This window comes from Triticum aestivum, chromosome 5B, assembly GCF_018294505.1.
Source record: "Triticum aestivum cultivar Chinese Spring chromosome 5B, IWGSC CS RefSeq v2.1, whole genome shotgun sequence".
Taxonomy (NCBI): Eukaryota; Viridiplantae; Streptophyta; class Magnoliopsida; order Poales; family Poaceae; genus Triticum; species Triticum aestivum.
This window is the reverse complement of record NC_057807.1, coordinates 601607552-601627312: the sequence shown is the minus strand read 5'-3', so window position 1 is coordinate 601627312 and position 19761 is coordinate 601607552. Positions and strand designations below refer to the sequence as shown.

The window sequence follows — 19761 nt, the reverse complement described above, 5'->3', positions numbered from 1 at the left end:
ACTGCCGTTTGGGTCATATCGGTGTAAAGCGCATGAAGAAACTCCATAAAGATGGATTTTCGGAATCACCTGGTTATGAATCATTTGATGCTTGCGAACTGTGCCTTTTGGGCAAGATGACTAAAACTCCGTTCTCCAGAACAATGGAACAAGCTACTAACTTATTGAAAATAATACATACCAATGTATGCGATCCAATGAGTGTTGATGCTCGTGGCAAGTATCGTTATTTTCTGACCTTCACAAGATGATTTGAGCAGATATGGGTATATCTACTTGATGAAACATAAGTCTGAAATAGTTGAAAGGTTCAAAGAATTTCAGAGTGAAGTGGAAAAATCATCGTAACAAGAAAATAAAGTTTTTGCGATCTGATCGCGGAGACGAATATTTGAGTTACGAGTTTGGTGCTCAATTAAAACAATGTGGAATAGTTTCACAGCTCACGCCACCTGGAACACCACAACGTTATGGTGTGTCCGAACGTCGTAACCGCACTTTATTTGATATGGTGCAATCTATGATGTCTCTTACTGATTTACCATTATCGTTTTGGGGTTATACATTAGAGACAGCTGCATTCACGTTAAAACGGCACCATCTAAATCTGTTGAGACGACATCGTATGAACTATGGTTTAGAAGTAAACCTAAGCTGTCGTTTCTTAAAGGTTGGAGTTGCGATGCTTATATGAAAAAGGTTTTCAACCTGATAAGCTCGAACCCAAATCGGAGAAGTGCGTCTTCAAAGAATACCCAAAGGAAACTGTTGGGTACTCCTTCTATCACAAATCCAAAGGCAAAATATTCGTTGCTAAGAATGGATCCTTTCTAGAGAAGGAGTTTCTCTCGAAAGAAGTGAGTGGGAGGAAAGTAGAACTTGATGAGGTAACTGTACCTGCTCCCTCATTTGAAAGTAGTTCATCACATAAATCTGTTCCTGTGACTACTACACCAATTAGTGAGGAAGTTAATGATGATGATCATGAAACTTCAGATTAAGTTACTACAGAATCTCGTAGGTCTTACAGAGTACGGTCCGCACCAAAGTGGTACGGTAATCCTGTTCTGAAAGTCATGTTACTAGACCATGATAAACCTACGAACTATGAGGAAGCGATGATGAGCCCAGATTCCGCAAAATGGCTGGAGGCCATAAAATCTAAGATAGGATCCATGTATGAGAACAAAGTGTGGACTTTGGTGGACTTGCCCGATGATCGGCAAGCCATAGAAAATAAATGGATCTTCAAGAGGAAGACGGACGTTGATAGTAGTGTTACTATCTACAAAGCTCGACTTGTCGCAAAAAGGTTTTTCGACAAGTTCAAGGTGTTGAATACAATGAGATTTTCTCACTTGTATCGATGCTTAAGTCTGTCCGAATCATGTTAGCAATTGCCGCATTTTATGATTATGAAATTTGGCAGATGGATGTAAAAACTGCATTCCTGAATGGATTTCTGGAAGAAGAGTTCTATATGATGCAACCGGAGGGTTTTGTAGATCCTAAGGGAGCTAACAAAGTGTGCAAGCTCCAGCGATCAATCTATGGTCAGGTGCAAGCCTCTCGGAGTTGGAATAAACACTTTGATAGTGTGATCAAAGCATATGGTTTTATACAGACTTTTGGAGAAGCCTGTATTTACAAGAAAGTGAGTGGGAGCTCTGTAGCATTTCTAATATTATATGTGGATGACATATTGTTGATTGGAAATGATATAGAATTTCTGGATAGCATAAAAGGATACTTGAATAAAAGTTTTTCAATGAAAGACCTCGGTAAAGCTGCTTACACATTGAGCATCAAGATCTATATAGATAGATCAAGACGCTTGATAAGATTTTTCAATGAATACATACCTTGATAAATTTTTGAAATAGTTCAAAATGGAACAGTCAAAGAAGGAGTTCTTGCCTGTGTTGCAAGGTGTGAAGTTGAGTAAGACTCAAGACCCGACCATGGCAGAAAATAGAAAGAGAATGAAAAGTCATTCCTTATGCCTCAGTCATAGGTTCTATAAAGTATGCTATGCTATGAACCAGACATATTGTATACCTTGCTCTGAGTTTGGCAAAGGAATACAATTTTGATCTAATAGTAGATCACTGGACAGCGGTCAAGAATATCCTTAGTAAGGACTAAGGAGATGTTTCTCGATTATGGAGGTGATAAAAGAGTTCGTTGTAAAAGTTACATCGATGCAAGCTTTTACACCAATCCAGATGACTCTAAGTCTCAGTCTGGATACATATTGAAAGTGGGAGCAATTAGCTAGAGTAGCTCCGTGTAGAGCATTGTGGACATAGAATATTTGCGAAATACATACGGCTTTGAATATGACAGACCCGTTGACTAAGCTTCTCTCACGAGCAAAACATGATCATACCTCAGTACTCTTTTGAGTGTTAATCACATAGCGATGTGAACTAGATTATTGACTCTAGTAAACCCTTTGGGTGTTGATCACATGATGATGTGAACTATGGGTATTAATCACATGCAGATGTGAATATTGGTGTTAAATCACATAGCGATGTGAACTAGATTATTGACTCTAGTGCAAGTGGGAGACTGAAGGAAATATGCCCTAGAGGCAATAATAAAGTTATTATTTATTTCCTTATTTCATGATAAATGTTTATTATTCATGCTAGAATTGTATTAACCGGAAACATGATACATGTGTGAATACATAGACGAACATATAGTCACTAGTATGCCTCTACTTGACTAGCTCATTAATCAAAGATGGTTATGTTTCCTAACCATAGACATGTGTTGTCATTTGATTAATGGGATCAGATCATTAGGAGAATGATGTGATTGACATGACCCATTCCGTTAGCCTAGCACTTGATCGTTTAGTATGTTGCTATTGCTTTCTTCATGACTTATACATGTTCCTGTAACTATGAGAATTATGTAACTCCCGTTTACCGGAGGAACACTTTGGGTACTACCAAACATCACAACATAACTGGGTGATTATAAAGGAGAACTACAGGTGTCTCCGAAGGTACATGTTGAGTTGGCATATTTCGAGATTAGGTTTTATCACTCCGATTGTCGGAGAGGTATCTCTGGGCCCTCTTGGTAATGCACATCACTATAAGCCTTGCAAGCAATGTGACCAATGAGTTGGTTACGAGATGATGCATTACGTAATGAGTAAAGAGACTTGCCGGTAACGAGATTGAACTAGGTATTGGATACCGACGATCAAATCTCGGGCAAGTAACATACCGATGACAAAGGGAACAACGTATGTTGTTATGCGGTTTGACCGATAAAGATCTTCGTAGAATATGTGGGAGCCAATATGGGCATCCAGGTCCCGCTATTGGTTATTGACCGGAAACGTGTTTCGGTCATGTCTACATAGTTCTCGAACCCGTAGGGTCCGCACGCTTAAGGTTTCGATGACAGTTTTATTATGAGTTTATGAGTTTTGATGTACCGAAGGAGTTCGAAGTCCCGGATGAGATCGGGGACATGACGAGGAGTCTCGAAATGGTCGAGACGTAAAGATTGATATATTGGACGACTATATTCGAAGTTCAGAAAGGTTCCGAGTCATTCGGGTATTTTTCGGAGTACCGGAGAGTTACGGGAATTCGCCGGGGAGTATATGGGCCTTATTGGGCCATACGGGAATAGAGGAGAGAGGCCGAAAGGAAGGAGGCGCGCAGCCCCCCTCTGGTCCGAATTGGACAAGGGGTGCAGCCCCCTTTTCCTTCCTCCTCTCCCCCTCTTTCCTTCTCTCCTACTCCAACAAGGAAGGGGGGGGGGGAGTCCTACTCCCGGTGGGAGTAGGACTCCTCCTGGCGCGCCCCTCCTGGCCGGCCGAACCCCTCCCCCTTGCTCCTTTATATACGGGGGCAGGGGGGCACCTCAAGGGAGAACAACACAAGTTGATCTACGGATCGTTCCTTAGCTGTGTGCGGTGCCCCCCCTCCACCATATTCCACCTCGGTCATATCGTCGCGGAGTTTAGGCGAAGCCCTGCGCCGGTAGAGCATCATCATCGTCACCACGCCGTCGTGCTGACGGAACTCATCCCCGAAGCTTTGCTGGATCGGAGCCCGGGGATCGTCATCGAGCTGAACGTGTGCTGAACTCGGAGGTGCCGTACGTTCGGTACTTGGATCGGTCGGATCGTGAAGACGTACGACTACATCAACCGCGTTGTCATAACGCTTCCGCTTAACGGTCTACGAGGGTACGTAGACAACACTCTCCCCTCTCGTTGCTATGCCATCACCATGATCTTGCGTGCGCGTAGGAAAATTTTGAAATTACTACGTTCCCCAACAGTTCGATCGGCCGCGGCCATTCTTTTTTGGAGGCTGGCATGGGTGCCGCCCGATGGGCCGTTGACTGTGTGCCGGCGAGAAACTGGTTCATTTTGAAGGCTGGCTGTGTTGCCGGCCGCTGGTTGTGTTGCCGGTGAATAAAATTATTCATTTTGGAGGCCGGCTGTGTTGCCGGTGAGGACGTATAGGCCGCTGGCTTAGTTGCCGGCGTGAACTAGGGCCGCTGGCGTGAACTAGGCCGCTGGTATTTGAAACGTTGTTGTTTGAAAATGAAGGCGGACAGGATGGGGTCAAAGGATGCAACCGCACGGCCACCATATCCCAGGACAGGTCCGGACACGACCCCATCGCTCTATTCAAACGGACAGAATCCGGACAAAATGGACGTCCGTTTGGGGTCGCGCCGTGGAGCTGGCCTTAGAGGATCCACTTCCTCCTGGAAGATCACCTTCACTTCCCTTCTCGGTCGTCGGCTCACCCCCTCAGAAGAGATCTCGCTGGTCAACCTCCCCCCATCACCAACCAACCCCATTCGCGGCCGGCTCCTCGCTCCACCCCACCCCTACGGCCCTACCTCACCGGCGCCTCTCCCGGCTGACCTCTCTCCTCCGTCGTCGTCGCGCCGTCGGAGGCCCTCGTGAGGCTTGGATTGGATCTGAGCCGCCGCTCCGCTCAGCGTTCACCATGGAGTTGGCGGTAGGCGCCTCGGAGGCCACCATCAAGTCCCTGCTGACCAAGCTCGGGAGCCTTCTGGCAGAGCAGTACGCCTTGGCCCGCGGCGTCCGCAGCGACATCCAGTTCATCAACGACGAGCTCGCGAGCATGCAGGCCTTCCTCAGCAACCTCGGCAACAGCACCGACGACCACGACGACCAGACCAAGGACTGGATGAAGCAGGTCCGCGACGTCTCCTACGACATTGAGGACTGCGTCGACGACTTCACCAACGGCCTCCGACCGGATCCCCAGCGCGACGACTGGCGTTCCAAGGCCCGCGGGTTCCTCTACGAGATCTGGACATTAAGTCGCCGGAGAAGCATAGCTGCCCAGATCGCGGACCTCAAGCAGCGGGCGCAGCATGTGGGCGAGCGCCGCGGCAGGTATGGCGTCCGCGACCCGAATCCCGGCAGCGGGAAGAGTGGTTTGGATGGGTATACCACTGCCGAGCACCAGGAGATAACCCGTCGACTTATCGGCATCCAGAGGCCAGTTGGGGTGGACATAGCAGAGCTCGAGAAGTGGATTAAATCTCCAGAGAAGAAGCGGAGTGTTATATCCATATACGGATTTGGCGGCGTGGGAAAAACCACGGCCGCCATGGCACTGTACCGGAGCTGCGGGGTTCATTTCACGTGTCGGGCAATGGTCACCGTGTCACATCACACTGACCCTGATGTAGTTCTCCGTGAGATACTGAGGCAAGTCAAGATGCAAGTGAAGGATCAGCAAGTCCAGAATAGTACCGTAAACACCTCGGAGAAGAAGAATCCAGCAGCAGCGGCTCCCCCCCGGATGCTCAGCAGGCTGAGCCAATTCCGGCTGTATTACCGCAATCAAGATAAGGATGGTAAAGCCTCGGGCAAGGAGCGCCAACTGATAATAGATGATCTCTTGAAACACCTCAGGAAAAATAGGTATCAATTACAGTGCATGAATATTATTGGTTCCATTTGTGCTATAAATGGATAATGCAATTTGTTTTTGCCACTTAGTTGTACCTCGAGTTGAATCCTTGTGTTGGAGAGAAACATTTCTCTTCCAAAAATTCACTTTTTACACGTTGAAAATCATTGGCATAAAACATGCTATAACATGTACACTTGCAAAAATCATGCAAATACATTTCATCTTTCAGCTACATAAATAAGCATGTGCATCTTTAATTTTTCTTTAGTGAACGTGCATTGATAGCTTATATATTGAAAATATTGAAGACTTCTCTTGCCTATTCTGCACAGTACACAAATATTAATAGTTTTGCTCGAATTGTGCAAGTGCATATATTGCACATCCATGAATTTTCCAATTATATTAAAATGCACAAAGTCAAAATTTTAACTTAAGTACACAAATAGGTTGCATTTCTAATAACTATGTTAGATAAGTATATATTACAATCTGCACAATTACATTTAGGTTCTGCTAGATAAATGTTGCAGGTCGTTTTTGCCCACTAGTTTGATTCATAGAATTAGCAACTCGAGCAGTTCAGAGCATGCTTGCTATACAATGAAATTATGTAGGAGGGAGATCAAATCCATATTGTTTTTTCCATAGATATTTGTCTTGTTGAACTGATGTTGATGTCTATATAACCAAAAACAATATGCTTCAGTAAAACAATGTAGATACAGGCTTTCAGTATCAGGAAATGTATTTCAAATCACTATTTGTAACTATGCTTGTAGAAATCTCACTAAGGAATTGTGGATAAGGTTGTGGTTTGACCTACTCCCTCCGCTCACAATTACTCCCTCCGTAAACTAATATAAGAGCGTTTAGATTACCATTTTAGTTATCTAAACACTCTTATATTAGTTTACAGAGGGAGTAAATGTTTTTCTGATTCGGAGGTATATAGACGCATTTTAGTGTCCTTGTTCACTCATTTCAGTCCATATGAGTCCATAGTGAGATATCCAAAACATCTTATAATTGTGAATGGAGTAGTATATATTTGATCATTTCTCTTCTCTGCTCAAAACTGCCATGTTGTGCATTTTTTTGTCTAGCTGTTTCGAAAACATGAGTGCATTGTCTTTTTCTTTGCTACTGCATAAGACCATGTACACTAGATTGTTTATGCAAGAGAAAGGCCCTGATACCATGTTAAGCTTCATGCCCTAGCCAATGCAACCAAAAGTCCGAACTAATGGAAAGGGCTAGGCAATCCACATATACACTTCAACAGTACACATGATAGAAGAGTGCATGTTGATCCAACTCACACATGCTTTCTTATTTTATAATTGGTGTCTTATAATTGCCAGGTACTTACTGTTAATTGACGACGTCTGGTCATCATCTATGTGGCAGACAATCTTGAACTGCTTGCCAGAAAATGATGAAAATAGCAGAATAATTGTGACCACACGATTTGAAGCTGTTGCAAAGACTTCACACTTGGACCATGATCACTTTCATCAGATGGATCCTCTTTCTGTGAAATATGCCGAGCACTTGTTTAACACAAGTTTGTCCGAGTGCAGGGATGCTCAAAGCAGTAAGACAAGCCAGAGCGATCAAGTTCCACCCAGAGTCTGGAAGATGTGTGGTGGCCTGCCATTACCCATAGTTACCATGGCTGGTCTCATGGCATCCAACAAGCTCATGAAGCGAGAGGAATGGAATAAAGTTTGCGAGGCTTTGTTTCCAGATGAACAAGTATGCCATAAACCAGAGGAATTTATGAGGATAATCAATTACTGCTACAGTGCTTTGCCTAGTGATCTCAAGACTTGCTCTCTGTATTTTAGCATCTTTCCAAAGGGTCGCAGTATCAGCAAGAAGCGGCTAATCAGGAGGTGGATAGCGGAAGGCTTTGTCAGCGAGAAGCAAGGGCTGAGCGTGGATGATGTTGCAGAGACGTGCTTTAATCAGCTTATTAAAAGGCAGATAATACGGCCTGTACAGAACAGCACCGATGGCAAGGTGAAGAGCTGTCAAGTCCATGACATGGTCCTTGAGTACATTATAACCAAGGCAGCCGAAGAGAATTTCGTTACTGTGGTTGGTGGCCAGTGGTCCATACCAACTCGTAGCAGCAAAGTCCGCAGGATGTCGCTCCACAGCAGTGACTCCAAACATGCAAGGAAAGCATATGGAATGAACTTGTCTCATGTCCGATCACTGACTGTGTTTGGGAGCCTAGAGCAACAGCGGTTTAAATCATTCAAGACTGGAATAGTGCAAGTACTAGACCTCGAAGGTTGCAGCGGTTTCAAGGCAAAGCATGCCAGTGTCTCGGACATCTGTAAAATGACTCTTCTCAAGTACCTGAGCCTCCGAGGAACAGACATCAGCGTACTACCACCGAACATCGGGGGTCTCAAGTATTTGGAAACACTGGACATAAGGCAGACGGAAGTTGAAGAACTGCCTAAAACTGTAGTTCTGCTGGAACGAATCAGCAATATACTTGGAGGAGATAAGAGAACACGGAAAGCCTTGAAGTTGCCTAAAGAGATGAAGAAGGGAGCAATGAAAACCCTGCGCGTACTGTCTGGGATTGAGATCACTGAGGAATCGACTGCCGTATCAAACCTCCATGAACTAACTGGGCTGAAGAAGTTGGCCATTTACAAGCTTCACAAGTCTGACCATGATGATTTGCTCTCCTCTATCCAGTACCTTGGCGGTTATTCTCTTAAAACTCTTGTGATTGATGATGAGTCATCTGAGTTCCATGATAAACTGGGCAAAATGTCGACGCCTCCAGTATACCTGAATGCTCTAGAGCTGTCCGGCAAGTTGTGTAACTTCCCATCATGGATCACTAAACTCAGGGACATTGTCAAGTTAACCCTTTCAGCAACACTTCTGGGACCAGAAAATCTGGAGTGCCTTAGGGACTTGAAGACATTATTTTCTCTCACCTTTTCAGTACATGCAACAAAACACGATCCTGATATTGCAGCCATTCTTCACAAGAACAAATCTGATTATGGCGGTGAGATCTTTTTTCCACCTGGAGGGTTTGCTAATCTCAAGTTGTTCCGCATCTTCACACCCATTCTCCCATCACTGAACTTCTCAGAAGGGGCGATGCCGGGGCTCGAAAGGCTTGCATTGTGTTTCAAATTGTTGGAAGGTCTTCATGGCGTGGAGAAACTTAAAAGTCTCCATGACGTGATCTTGACAGTTGATGGAGAAGCAGGTAGCACGACCCAGTCGATAATAAATGATCTGAAAGAAGCAAAAGAGACAGCAAAAAGTAACTATGTCCTAGACATCAAGGAGAATAGTGTGATGAACTGAAGCATCGACGTGCTATGGTGTTTCTTCTGTCTTACTGAATCATCCGACCTTGCTGTATCATCAGGCGTCAGTGAAGATGTTGCCTTTATGCATTGCATACTCAGTTACATTTTGGTGTGAGTTTCCTTCTCTTTTTTCGTTCAAAATTTGTCAAACTGTTGTATTGGTGAACTGGAACCTAATTTAATTTGTTTCAGGGGTGTGTGTGTTGCCCTTTTTTTGCCAATGTTTTCGTACTCCCTGTTGGAGTTGATTCTCCGAGTCCTCTTCTCTTTTGGCTGCTACATACATCTCCCTTTTCTCACTCTTGATTTGTATCAGTGTCACACACACACGCACGAACCAGCACAGTGAAGCTTTAATAATATACAGCTCATATTGTACACCACAAGCTTATTGGTGTTGAATCACTCAAACTACACGTACCGAAATGTTAGATGTTAGAGCTGATTCACTTAACTCTAATCGCTCACTGGCTTAATATTACACAAGTATGAAAGAAATAGAGCCACCCCCCCCGCTGCGCTCCCGCGAGGGCCCGGGGGGAACCCTAGCCCCCGCCTCCTCTCTCCTCCCCCTTAGACCTCCTCCCTCGCCGCCGCCCATCAGTGTCGCCAGGCAAAGCCCGACCGGCAAGGGCGGTGGTGGGACCTCCTTCTCCCCTTCACACGAGATCCACGGCCGGCGTGTTGGAGAACGTAGTAATTTCAAAAATTTTCCTACGCACACGCAAGATCATGATGATGGCATAGCAACGAGAGGGGAGAGTATTGTCCACGTACCCTCGTAGACCGTAAGCGGAAGCGTTATGACAACGCGGTTGATGTAGTCGTACGTCTTCACGATCTGACCGATCCAAGCACCGAACATATGGCACCTCCGAGTTCAGCACACGTTCAGCTCGATGACGATCCCCGGGCTCCGATCCAGCAAAGCTTTGGGGATGAGTTCCGTCAGCACGACGGCGTGGTGACGATGATGATGTTCTACCGGCGCAGGGCTTCGCCTAAACTCCGCGACGATATGACCGAGGTGGAATATGGTGGAGGGGGGCACCGCACACGGCTAAGGAACGATCCGTAGATCAACTTGTGTGTCATGGGGTGCCCCCTGCCCCCGTATATAAAGGAGCAAGGGGGGAGGAGGCCGGCCCTAGGAGGGGCGCGCCAAGTGTGGAGTCCTACTAGGAGTCCCTAGTCCTAGTAGGATTCCACCTCCCTTGTTGGAGTAGGAGAAGGGGAAAGAGGGGGGGGGGGGGGGGAAGAAGGAAAGGGGGGCTGCGCCCCTTGTCCAATTCGGACCAGAGGGGGGGCGCAGGCCTCCTTCCTTTTGGCCTCTCTCCTCTATTCCTGTATGGCCCAATAAGGCCCATATACTCCCCGGCGAATTCCCGTAACTCTCGGATACACCGAAAAATACCCGAATCACTCGGAACCTTTCCGAACTCCGAATATAGTCGTCCAATATATCGATCTTTACATCTCGACCATTTCGAGACTCCTCGTCATGTCCCCGATCTCATCCGGGACTCCAAACTCCTTCGGTACATCAAAACTCATAAACTCATAATATAACTGTCATCGAAACCTTAAGCGTGCGGACCCTACGGGTTCGAGAACTATGTAGACATGACCTAGAACTATTCTTGGTCATAACCAATAGCGGAACCTGGATGCCCATATTGGCTCCTACATATTCTACGAAGATCTTTACCGGTCAAACCGCATAACAACATACTTTGTTCCCTTTGTCATCTGTATGTTACTTGCCCGAGATTCGATCGTCGGTATCCAATACCTAGATCAATCTCGTTACCGGCAAGTCTCTTTACTCGTTACGTAATGCATCATTTCGTAACTAACTCATTAGCTACATTGCTTGCAAGGCTTATAGTGATGTGCATTATTACCGAGAGGGCCCAGAGATACCTCTCCGACAATCGGAGTGACAAAACCTAATCTCGAAATACGCCAACCCAACATGTACCTTTGGAGACACCTGTAATACTCCTTTATAATCACCCAGTTACGTTGTGACGTTTGGTAGCACCCAAAGTGTTCCTCCGGCAAATTGGAGTTGCATAATCTCATAGTTACTGGAACATGTATAAGTCATGAAGAAAGCAATAGCAACATACTAAACGATCAAGTGCTAGGCTAACGGAATGGGTCATGTCAATCACATCATTCTCCTAATGATGTGATCTCGTTAATCAAATGACAACACATGTCTATGGTTTGGAAACATAACCATCTTTGATTAATGAGCTAGTCAAGTAGAGGCATACTAGTGACACTATGTTTGTCTATGTATTCACACATGTATTATGTTTCCGGTTAATACAATTCTAGCATGAATAATAAACATTTATCATGAAATAAGGAAATAAATAATAACTTTATTATTGCCTCTAGGGCATATTTCCTTCAGTCTCCCACTTGCACTAGAGTCAATAATCTAGTTCACATCGCCATGTGATTTAACACCAATATTCATATCTGTATATGATTAACACCCATAGTTCACGTCGTCATGTGACCAACACCCAAAGGGTTTACTGGAGTCAATAATCTAGTTCATATCGCTATGTGATTAACACCCAAAGAGTACTAAGGTGTGATCATGTTTTGCTCGTGAGAGAAGCTTAGTCAACGGGTCTGTCACATTCAGAACCGTATGTATTTTGCAAATATTCTATGTCCACAATGCTCTGCACGGAGCTACTCTAGCTAATTGCTCCCACTTTCAATATGTATCCAGATTGAGACTTAGAGTCATCTGGATTGGTGTAAAAGCTTGCATCGTTGTAACTTTTTACGACGGGCTCCTTTATCACCTCCATAATCGAGAAACATGTCCTTAGTTCTCACTAAGGATATTCTTGACCGCTGTCCAGTGATCTACTATTAGATCAAAATTGTATTCCTTTGTCAAACTCAGAGCAAGGTATACAATAGGTCTGGTTCACAGCATAGCATACTTTATAGAACCTATGACTGAGGCATAGGGAATGACTTTTCATTCTCTTTCTATTTTCTGCCATGGTCGGGTCTTGAGTCTTACTCAACTTCACACCTTTGCATCACAGGCAAGAACTCCTTTTTTGACTGTTCCATTTTGAACTATTTCAAAAATTTATCAAGGTATGTACTCATTGAAAATCTTATCAAGCGTCTTGATCTATCCCAATAGATCTTGATGCTCAATATGTAAGTAGCTTCACCGAGGTCTTTCTTTGAAAAACTCCTGTCAAACATTTCTTTATGCTTTGCAGAATAATTCTACATTATTTCCGATCAACAATATGTCATTCACATATACTTATCAGAAATGTTGTAGTGCTCCCACTCACTTTCTTGTAAATACAGGCCTTTCCAAAAGTCTGTATAAAACCATATGCTTTGATCAACTCATCAAAGCCTATATTCCAACTCCGAGATGCTTGCACCAGTCCATTGATGGATTGCTGGAGCTTGCACACTTTGTTAGCATCTTTAGGATTGACAAAACCTTCTGGTTGCATCATATACAACTCTTCTTTAATAAATCCATTAAGGAATGCGGTTTTGACATCCATTTGCCAGATTTCATAAAATGTGGCAATTGCTAACATGATTCGGACAGACTTAAGCATCGATACGAGTGAGAAAATCTCATTGTATTCAACATCTTGAACTTGTCGAAAACCTTTCGCAACAAGTCGAGCTTTATAGACAGTTACATTACCATCAACATCAGTCTTCTTCTTAAAGATCCATTTATTCTCAATGGCTTGCCGATCATCGGGCAAGTCAACCAAAGTCCATACTTTGTTCTCATACATGGATCCCATCTCAGATTTCATGGCTTCTAGCCATTTTGCGGAATCTGGGCTCATCATCGCTTCCTCATAGTTCGTAGGTTCATCATGGTCAAGTAACATGACTTCCAGAATAGGATTACCATACCAGTCTGGTGCGGATCTTAATCTGGTAGACCTACGAGGTTCAGTAGAAACTTGATCTGAAGTTTCATGATCAATATCATTAGCTTCCTCACTAATTGGTGTAGGTGTCACAGGAACCGATTTCTGTGATGAACTACTTTCCAATATGGGAGCTGGTATAATTACCTCATCAAGTTCTACTTTTCTCCCACTCACTTCTTTCGAGAGAAACTCCTTCTCTAGAAAGGATCCATCTTAGCAATGAATATCTTGCCTTCGGATCTGTGATAGAAGGTGTACCCAACAGTTTCCTTTGGGTTTTCTATGAAGATGCACTTCTCCGATTTGGGTTCGAGCTTATCAGGTTGAAAACCTTTTTCATATAAGCATCGCAACTCCAAACTTTAAGAAACAACAGCTTAGGTTTACTGCTAAACCATAGTTCATACGGTGTCGTCTCAACGGATTTAGATGGTGGCCTATTAAACGTGAATGCAGCTGTCTCTAATGCATAACCCCAAAACGATAGTGGTAAACTGATAAGAGACATCATAGATCGCACCATATCTAGTAAAGTACGATTACGACGTTCGGACACACCATTACATTGTGGTGTTCCAGGTGGCGTGAGCTGTGAAACTATTCCACATTGTTTCATATGAAGGCCAAACTCATAACTCAAATATTATCCTTCACGATCAGATAGTAGAAACTTTATTTTCTTGTTACGATGATTCTCCACTTTACTCTGAAATTCTTTGAACTTTTCAACTATTTCAGACTTATGTTTCATCAAGTAGATGTACGCATATCTGCTCAAATCATCTGTGAAGGTTAGAAAATAACGGTACTTGCCACGAGCCTTCATACTCATTGGTCTGCATACATCAGTATGAATTATTTCCAACAAGTCAGTAGCTCGTTCCATTGTTCTGAAGAACGGAGTTTTAGTCATCTTGCCCAAAAGGCATGGTTCGCAAGCATCAAATGATTCATAACCAAGTGATTCCGAAAATCCATCTTTATGGAGTTTCTTCATGCGCTTTACACCGATATGACCCAAATGGCAGTGCCACAAATAAGTTGCACTATCATTATTAACTTTGCATCTTTTGGCATCAATATTATGAATATGTGTATCACTACGATCGATATCCAACAAACTATTTTCATTGGGTGTATGACCATTGAAGGTTTTATTCATGTAAACAGAACAACAATTATTCTCTGATTTTAAATGAATAACCGTATTGTAATAAACATGATCAAATCATATTCATGCTCAACGCAAATGCCAAATAACATTTATTTAGGTTTAACTCTAATCCCAAAAGTATAGGGAGTGTGCGATGATGATCATATCAATCTTGGAACTACTTCCAACACTCATCGTCACTTCCCCTTCAACTAGTCTCTGTTTATTCTGTAACTCCTGTTTCGAGTTACTAATCTTATCAACCGAACAAGTATCAAATACTCAGGGGCTACTATAAACACTAGTAAGGCACACATCAATAATCTGTATATCAAATATACTCTTGTTCACTTTGCCATCTTTCTTATCCACCAAATATTCAGGGCATTTCCGCTTCCAGTGACCATTCCCTTTGCAGTGTAAGCACTCAGTTTCAGGCTTTGGTCAGCTTTGGGCTTCTTCGCGGGAGTGACAACTTGCTTGCCATTCTACTTGAAGTTCCCTTTCTTTCCCTTTGCCCTTTTCTTGAAACTAGTGGTCTTGTCAATCATCAACACTTGATGCTCTTTTCTTGATTTCTACCTTCGTCGATTTCAACATCATGAAGAGCTCGGGAATCATTTTCGTCATCCCTTGCATACTATAGTTCATCACGAAGTTCTAGTAACTTTAGTGATGGTGACTAGAGAATTCTGTCAATCACTATCTTATCTGGAAGATTAACTCCCACTTGATTCAAGCGATTGAAGTACCCAGACAATCTGAGCACATGCTCACTAGTTGAGCGATTCTCCTCCATCTTTTAGCTATAGAACTTGTTGGAGACTTCATATCTCTCAACTCGGGTATTTGCTTGAAATATTAACTTCAATTTCTGGAACATCTCATATGGTCCATGACGTTCAAAACGTCCTTGAAGTCCCAATTCTAAGCCGTTAAGCATGGTGCACTAAACTATCAAGTAGTCATCATATTGAGCTAGCCAAACATTCATAACGTCTGCATCTGCTCCTGCAATAGGTTTGTCACCTAGTGGTGCATCAAGGACATAATTTTCTGTGCAGCAATGAGGATAAACCTCAGATCACGGATCCAATCCGCATCATTGCTACTAACATCTTTCAACACAGTTTTCTCTAGGAACATATCAAAATAAACATATGAAAGCAACAACGCAAGCTATTGATCTACAACATAATTTGCAAAATACTACCAGGACTAAGTTCATGATAAATTAAAGTTCAATTAATCATATTACTAAAGAACTCCCACTTAGATAGACATCCCTCTAATCTTCTAAGTGATTACGTGATCCATATCAACTACACCATGTCCGATCGTCACGTGAGATGGAGTAGTTTCAATGGTGAACATCAATATGTTGATCATATCTACTATATGATTCACGCTCGACCTTTCGGTCTTCGTGTTCCGAGGCCATATCTGTATATGCTAGGCTCGTCAAGTTTAACCTGAGTATTCCGCGTGTGCAACTGTTTTGCACCTGTTGTATTTGAACGTAGAGCCTATCACACCCGATCATCACGTGGTGTCTCATCACGAAGAACTTTCGCAACGGTGCATACTCAGGGAGAACACTTCTTGATAATTAGTGAGAGATCATCTTAAAATGCTACCGTCAATCAAAGCAAGATAAGATGCATAAAGGATAAACATCATATGCAATCAATATAAGTGATATGATATGGCCATCATCATCTTGTGCTTGTGATCTCCATCTTCAAAGCACCATCGTGATCACCATCGTCACCGGCGCGACACCTTGATCACCATCGTAGCATCGTTGTTGTTACGCCATCTATTGCTTCTACGACTATCGCTACCGCTTAGTGATAAAGTAAAGCAATTATAGGGCGTTTACATTTCATACAATAAAGCGACAACCATATGGCTCCTGCCAGTTGCCGATAACTTCGGTTACAAAACATAATCATCTCATACAATAAAATATAGCATCACGTCTTGACCATATCAAATCACAACATGCCCTGCAAAAACAAGTTAGACGTCCTCTACTTTGTTGTTGCAATTTTTACGTGGCTTCTACGGGCTTAGCAAGAACCGTTCTTACCTACGCATCAAAAACCACAACGATAGTTTGTCAAGTTAGTGCTGTTTTAACCTTCGCAAGGACCGGGCATAGCCACACTCGATTCAGCTAAAGTGAGAGAGACAGACACCCGCCAGCCACCTTTAAGCACGAGTGCTCGTAACGGTGAAACCAGTCTCGCGTAAGCGTACGCGTATTGTCGGTTCGGGCCGCTTCATCTCACAATACCGCCGAACCAAAGTATGACATGCTGGTAAGCAGTATGACTTGTATCGCCCACAACTCACTTGTGTTCTACTCGTGCATATGACATCTACGCATAAAACCTGGCTCTGATACCACTGTTGGGGAACGTAGTAATTTCAAAATTTCCTACGCACACGCAAGATCATGGTGATGGCATAGCAACGAGAGGGGAGAGTATTGTCCATGTACCCTTGTAGACCGTAAGCGGAAGCGTTATGACAACGCAGTTGATGTAGTCGTACGTCTTCATGATCCGACCGATCCAAGCACCGAACGTACGGCACCTCCGAGTTCAGCACACGTTCAGCTCGATGACGATCCCCGGGCTCCGATCCAGCAAAGCTTCGGGGATGAGTTCCGTCAGCACGACGGCGTGGTGACGATGATGATGTTCTACCGGTGCAGGGCTTCGCCTAAACTCCGCGATGATATGACCGAGGTGGAATATGGTGGAGGGGGGGGCACCGCACACGGCTAAGGAACGATCCGTAGATCAACTTGTGTGTCATGGGGTGCCCCCTGCCCCCGTATATAAAGGAGAAAGGGTGGAGGAGGCCGGCCCTAGGAGGGGCGCGTCAAGTGTGGAGTCCTAATAGGAGTCCCTAGTCCTAGTAGGATTCCACCTCCCTTGTTGGAGTAGGAGAAGGGAAAAGAGGGGGAGAGGAAGAAGGAAAGGAGGGCTACGCCCCTTGTCCAATTCGGACCAGAGGGGGGGGGGGGGGCGCAGGCCTCCTTCCTTTTGGCCTCTCTCCTCTATTCCCGTATGGCCCAATAAAGCCCATATACTCCCCGGCGAATTCCCGTAACTCTCGGATACTCCGTAAAATACCCGAATCACTCGGAACCTTTCTGAACTCCGAATATAGTCGTCCAATATATCGATCTTTACGTCTCGACCATTTCGAGACTCCTCGTCATGTCCCCGATCTCATCCGGGACTCCGAACACCTTCGGTACATCAAAACTCATAAACTCATAATATAACTGTCATCGAAACCTGAAGCGTGCGGACCCTACGGGTTCGAGAAATATGTAGACATGACCTAGAACTATTCTTGGTCAATAACCAATAGCGGAACCTGGATGCCCATATTGGCTCCTACATATTCTACGAAGATCTTTACCGGTCAAACCGCATAACAACATACTTTGTTCCCTTTGTCATCGGTATGTTACTTGCCCGAGATTCGATCGTCGGTATCCAATACCTAGTTCAATCTCGTTACCGGCAAGTCTCTTTACTCGTTACGTAATGCATCATTTCGTAACTAACTCATTAGCTACATTGCTTGCAAGGCTTATAGTGATGTGCATTATTACCGAGAGGGCCCAGAGATACCTCTCCGACAATCGGAGTGACAAAACCTAATCTCAAAATACGCCAACCCAACATGTACCTTTGGAGACACCTGTAGTACTCCTTTATAATCACCCAGTTATGTTGTGACGTTTGGTAGCACCCAAAGTGTTCCTCCGGCAAATGGGAGTTGCATAATCTCATAGTTACAGGAACATGTATAAGTCATGAAGAAAGCAATAGCAACATACTAAACGATCAAGTGCTAGGCTAACGGAATGGGTCATGTCAATCACATCATTCTCCTAATGATGTGATCTCGTTAATCAAATGACAACACATGTCTATGGTTTGGAAACATAACCATCTTTGATTAATGAGCTAGTCAAGTAGAGGCATACTAGTGACACTATGTTTGTCTATGTATTCACACATGTATTATGTTTTCGGTTAATACAATTCTAGCATGAATAATAAACATTTATCATGAAATAAGGAAATAAATAATAACTTTATTATTGCCTCTAGGGCATATTTCCTTCACGGTGCGGGGTGGCTGCTCGTCTGGGGGCGCTGTCCTACGGCAGGGGACAGCGGCGCATCTCCAGGGTGGCCGCGTGGGCGCCTGGTGGCGTCTCGACGACGGCTGGGGGTGCGTCTGTAGCGCGGTAGCCGCGGAAAGGCCGGATCGGGTGGTGGCAGGCCGAATCGTCCGGGAGGATCTGGTCTCTGGTGGTGGCGGGCGTCGCGGGGTGGCGGCGGAGGCCCATCTGGGGCTCGGCATGGTGGGGCTTGCAGCGGTGTGGCGACAGCCTCGTGGTCGGCCTGGTCTTCCCGCGGCGACGGCGGGTCATGCTTAGGCGGCGGTTTGTCTGCGATGGACTTGGGTGAGCTCCCTCCTCCGGATTCGCTATGGGCTTGTCAGGCCGGGGTGGCTCCATGGTCGGTGTGGGTGCGCGCGAGGCCTGCCGGAGGTGGCAGGGGACTTGGGAAGGGGCGGCGTGCCCCTTCTGTTGCATCTAGCGTCTGCTTCGGTTGGCTACCGGAGTTCCCCTAGCTCAGATCTGGCCGCCGAGGATACCTACCTTGTCAAGGTGTTGACTTTAGGGTGGAAGGGAGACCTTCTACTCCATTCCGGTCGGCCGTGTCTGTGTGGTGTTTCATGGATGAGGGTGAGGCTCGGATGCCGTGGCGGCGGCCGGTTACTGGAAGCCGGAGTGCTCTTGGGCGGAGCACGCAACTCGGTTGTTGTCTGGTCACCATGGCCGTGTGGGCGGCATGTTGACCGGGGTGTGTCATTCAATGGCGGTGGTGCTATTGAAGGAAATATGCCCTAGAGGCAATAATAAAGTTATTATTTATTCCCTTATATCATGACAAATGTTTATCATTCATGCTAGAATTGTATTAACCGGAAACATAATACATGTGTGAATATAGACAAACAGAGTGTCACTAGTATGCCTCTACTTGACTAGCTTGTTAATCAAATATGGTTATGTTTCCTAACCATGGACAAAGAGTTATTATTTGATTAACGGGATCACATCATTAGTTGAATGATTTGATTGACATGACCCATTCCGTTAGCTTAGCACCCGATCGTTTAGTATGTTGCTATTGCTTTCTTCATGACTTATACATGTTCCTATGACTATGAGATTATGCAACTCCTGTTTACCGGAGGAACACTTTGTGTGCTACCAAATGTCACAACGTAACTGGGTGATTATA

General features: G+C 44.6%; 1 protein-coding gene across 1 annotated transcript; it reads left to right on the top strand.

Annotated features, from left to right (window-relative positions):
- The first annotated feature begins 4762 nt into the window (after positions 1-4762).
- LOC123113553 (disease resistance protein Pik-2) lies at positions 4763-9513 on the top strand. Its single transcript, XM_044534830.1, has 2 exons — positions 4763-5950; positions 7307-9513. The coding sequence occupies exons 1-2, from the start codon at positions 5001-5003 to the stop codon at positions 9291-9293; spliced, it is 2937 nt and encodes a 978-aa protein (XP_044390765.1). The 5' UTR covers positions 4763-5000; the 3' UTR covers positions 9294-9513.
- The last annotated feature ends 10248 nt before the right edge of the window (positions 9514-19761 follow it).